Source organism: Procambarus clarkii, chromosome 56, assembly GCF_040958095.1.
Source record: "Procambarus clarkii isolate CNS0578487 chromosome 56, FALCON_Pclarkii_2.0, whole genome shotgun sequence".
NCBI lineage: Eukaryota > Metazoa > Arthropoda > Malacostraca > Decapoda > Cambaridae > Procambarus > Procambarus clarkii.
Genome location: NC_091205.1, coordinates 15,159,643 through 15,163,385, shown reverse-complemented (window position 1 = coordinate 15,163,385; position 3,743 = coordinate 15,159,643). Strand labels below are relative to the sequence as shown.

The window sequence follows — 3,743 nt, the reverse complement described above, 5'->3', positions numbered from 1 at the left end:
TTTCCTATCACCTAATGAACCTGTTCACCTAGCAATAAATGGGTACCCAGGAGGTAGCTAGTTATGGGGTTTCATCCTGGGGGAAGGGTTAGTAATTCGGCCCTGGGGGTGACCTCGATATAAGCCTAACATGTACTGAGTGTAAAAACTGGCTGTCTGTCCCCCGACACGATGAATTATAATAATAATAATAATAATAATAATAATAATAATAATAATAATAATAATAATAATTCATTTGCAAGAAGGTACAATGGGTTGGTGAGATTACATAAGCTTGGTATTTTTACATTCATACAGTCACTAACACACATAGCACTTCAGGCAGGTCCTTAATCTAACATATCAGGTAAGATGAAGGGTACACTGTAGCAAGGTTTTTATATCAACAGATAACTACATAAGTTGACAGGTGATTGTACTGGTAAGGGTATATGTCTTAAGTACTATTATTGGGGAAGTGGGTACAAGATACACTGTGAGTTTGAAGCACAAGGGTAGGCACAAGGATAAGGATGAAATTAGGTACTTTTTTAACTTACTTTTGAACTACTGAATTAAGGGCTTGAGTCATTGGGGACATTCGAAACCAAATGATGGTGACACTAAAATGACGGATATATTGAGCCTCTAATTATTTGCAATTAATTACTTTTGATAATCCTCTAATTATAATAGTAACAATTAAGTTTATTTAATAACCTACCTCTGGCGACAAGGACAGGATTTTGTTTCTAATTTTGAAATTATTGATGTAACGTATTCAACCCAAAGTGAGGCTTTCTGCTTGGTCACGGTGAATGTCTTTCTCGCGCATGGTATCTGGCGCCAGATACCACGCTCCAGCCACTTACCAGGACCTGCTCCAAATATACACAACTAAGTAGAACACCACCACCACCACCAACGATGGCCACCATTCGTCTGCACGATGGCGGCTGCAATTTATGGTATCGAGTTTTATATATCAAGATTTTACAGAGGTTTTGGCAAGTTTAACACATATTACGTGATAGAGAATTTGTCTTTCCATCTTCATATTCGTTCCTAGCATATTTAGTAGCCTATATTCTTAAAATATGCTTTATTTATGCTTATATCCATTTCTCATACGTCCCTGGTGTGTTATTATCTCAAATATTATCTGGCTTATTGTCGCTGGAACAAATTCTGTCAAAACAAACCTTAAACACTGAAAGGTATTTGATTCATTTACATTCGTAGTGAGAGAGGTAACGGAATGCAGTTCGAGACAAGTTCTGGCCGGTGTGATCAGGTCTGACATTCTCTACGATGCCCGTGTCTCTCTGGTATTAAACCTATACCGGGGACTGCGGAGAAAGCCAGGGACTTGGTGAGGAATCCCCTCCCTTGCACGATGGGCATAATAATTCACATCACAACTATCATATCAACAACACTACCATGCAGCATATCAACAACACTACCATGCAGCATATCAACAACACTACTATGCAGCATATCAACAACACTACCATGCAGCATATCAACAACACTACCATGCAGCATATCAACAACACTACCATGCAGCATATCAACAACGCTACCATGCAGCATATCAATAACACTACCATGCAGCATATCAACAACACTACCATGCAGCATATCAACAACGCTACCATGCAGCATATCAACAACACTACCATGCAGCATATCAACAACACTACCATGCAGCATATCAACAACACTACCATGCAGCATATCAACAACACTACCATGCAGCATATCAACAACACTACCATGCAGCATATCAACAACACTACCATGCAGCATATCAACAACACTACCATGCAGCATATCAACAACACTACCATGCAGCATATCAACAACACTACCATGCAGCAGAGTGATTGAAGAAAAAGATCTAGCTGTTAGTATCCACAAGTTGCGTAAGTGAGAGCTGCAGTAACAAAAAAAATCAGGATGAATTATTTGATTCATGTTGTATAACAAAACTTAACAGCTTAGTTCTTAGATAATTTTTGTCACTACATTGAACATATTAATTCTAATGTCTGCATGCCTTGTCTAGTATCATACACTATTGTATTATGTATGATAACCTGTCGTGTGTGACAGTCAGTGAATATGAGCATCGTCCTCACTGTAATAAGACCTTACTTAATTACTAAGATTTGGCGAAATTGTATATAAATTTGGTCAATACAGATGTTCAAATAATTTGTGACAGTTAGTAAGTCAAGTCTGAAGGACATGATGAGCCATCGTTCTCACGGGGTCAGTGATGAGGAAAAACTCTGTCTTTGGATGGTGTAAGAGCCGTTGGGAATTCCCACATTTCCGAGAGGTGGGGGGTTGAGTGGAGGTTGGGGGTGAAGGTCGGGGGTTGTTGTGGGGTAGGAGAGGGGTGGAGCAAGTGGGCGCTAAATGGTGCCCACGTGGCATGTGGCTGCTCCTTCATGCCCTTATGGTGCTTTCACTTCATTAAAAACCGGTCAATAAACAACAGCTGTGGTAGCCGGCCATGCCAGCACCCAAGGCGGTGACCAGGCCGACGACCCTCCTTCCCTTAAAAGCTTCTATAAACAAAACAATGAAAACAATGAACTTTCAGTTTCGAGAAAGAGAACTAAAAAGAAACTTCCTGTATCTGCGATATATAGACCTCTTTAATTGTTTAATATTTACCTATTCATTGTTATGGGTCCTGTAGCACAGTAGCATACGTCCCTAATACACAATCGATGGACTCTGGTTCAATTCCCATGCAGAACAAAAATGGCTGGGCACGACTTCACCTGATGCTTCTGTTCGTCTATCAGTAAACAGGCACCCTGGGGATTAGGCAACTGTTGTGGGTTGCAGCCTGGGAAAGGTCAGTAGTTGGACTAGGCCCTAGGAGAACCTTCGATAAGCCTAAATAGAGTTTCCTGCCCCCGATAATGGGAATTCAAATTCCTGCCAACCGCCTCACAGCAACCCATTTCCTAGTCCTACCCTCCCCCCCCCCCACACACATGTGTCAGGTTAATAGAATACCTATTATATTATAATACAATATCTATTCCAGAAAACTACGAGACTTACCCCGGAAAAATTCGATTTTTTTCCAGCATTATGTGAGAACCGTTTCCAGTATTATACTACGTCGCCCTTTCCAATATTATACGAGACATATTCCAGTATAATACGAGACATATTCCAGTATAATACGAGACATATTCCAGTATAATACGAGACATATTCCAGTATAATACAAGACATATTCCAGTATAATACGAGATATATTCCAGTATAATACAAGACATACTGGAGTATAGAGGCATAGCTTCTAGTGCTCATCTTTTTAACCTACAACTCCTGGCTTCGCATTCTGGCAACATTCCGCGTCGCCTGGGTTTCAACATGAGTTTTATTATTGAATATTGAAGAATCAATGTTTGACCACGGAGGCCGAAGCATTCCTCGGCAAGCCTTCAGTAGGTGGTGTCCAAACACAAGGGAGAACACAAGCACAAGGGAGGGAGACACACAAGCACAAGGGTGGGAGAACACAAGCACAAGGGAGGGAGAACACAAGCACAAGGGAGGGAGAACACAAGCACAAGGGAGGGAGAACACAAGCACAAGGGAGGGAGAACACAAGCACAAGGGAGGGAGAACACAAGCACAAGGGAGGGAGACACACAAGCACAAGGGTGGGAGAACACAAGCACAAGGGAGGGAGAACACAAGCACAAGGGAGGGAGAACACAAGCACA

The 3,743-nt window shown here is 41.4% G+C and overlaps 1 protein-coding gene across 1 annotated transcript; it reads left to right on the top strand.

The window, feature by feature from the left end:
- Positions 1–1,449: 1,449 nt before the first annotated feature.
- LOC138353171 (BTG family protein-like) lies at positions 1,450–1,875 on the top strand. The gene has a single exon (XM_069306040.1). The coding sequence runs from the start codon at positions 1,450–1,452 to the stop codon at positions 1,873–1,875; it is 426 nt and encodes a 141-aa protein (XP_069162141.1).
- Positions 1,876–3,743: the final 1,868 nt, after the last annotated feature.

Coding starts and splice junctions, on each gene's coding strand:
- LOC138353171 (XM_069306040.1), top strand. CDS start 1,450: ATGCAGCATATCAACAACACTACTATGCAGCATATCAACAACACTACC.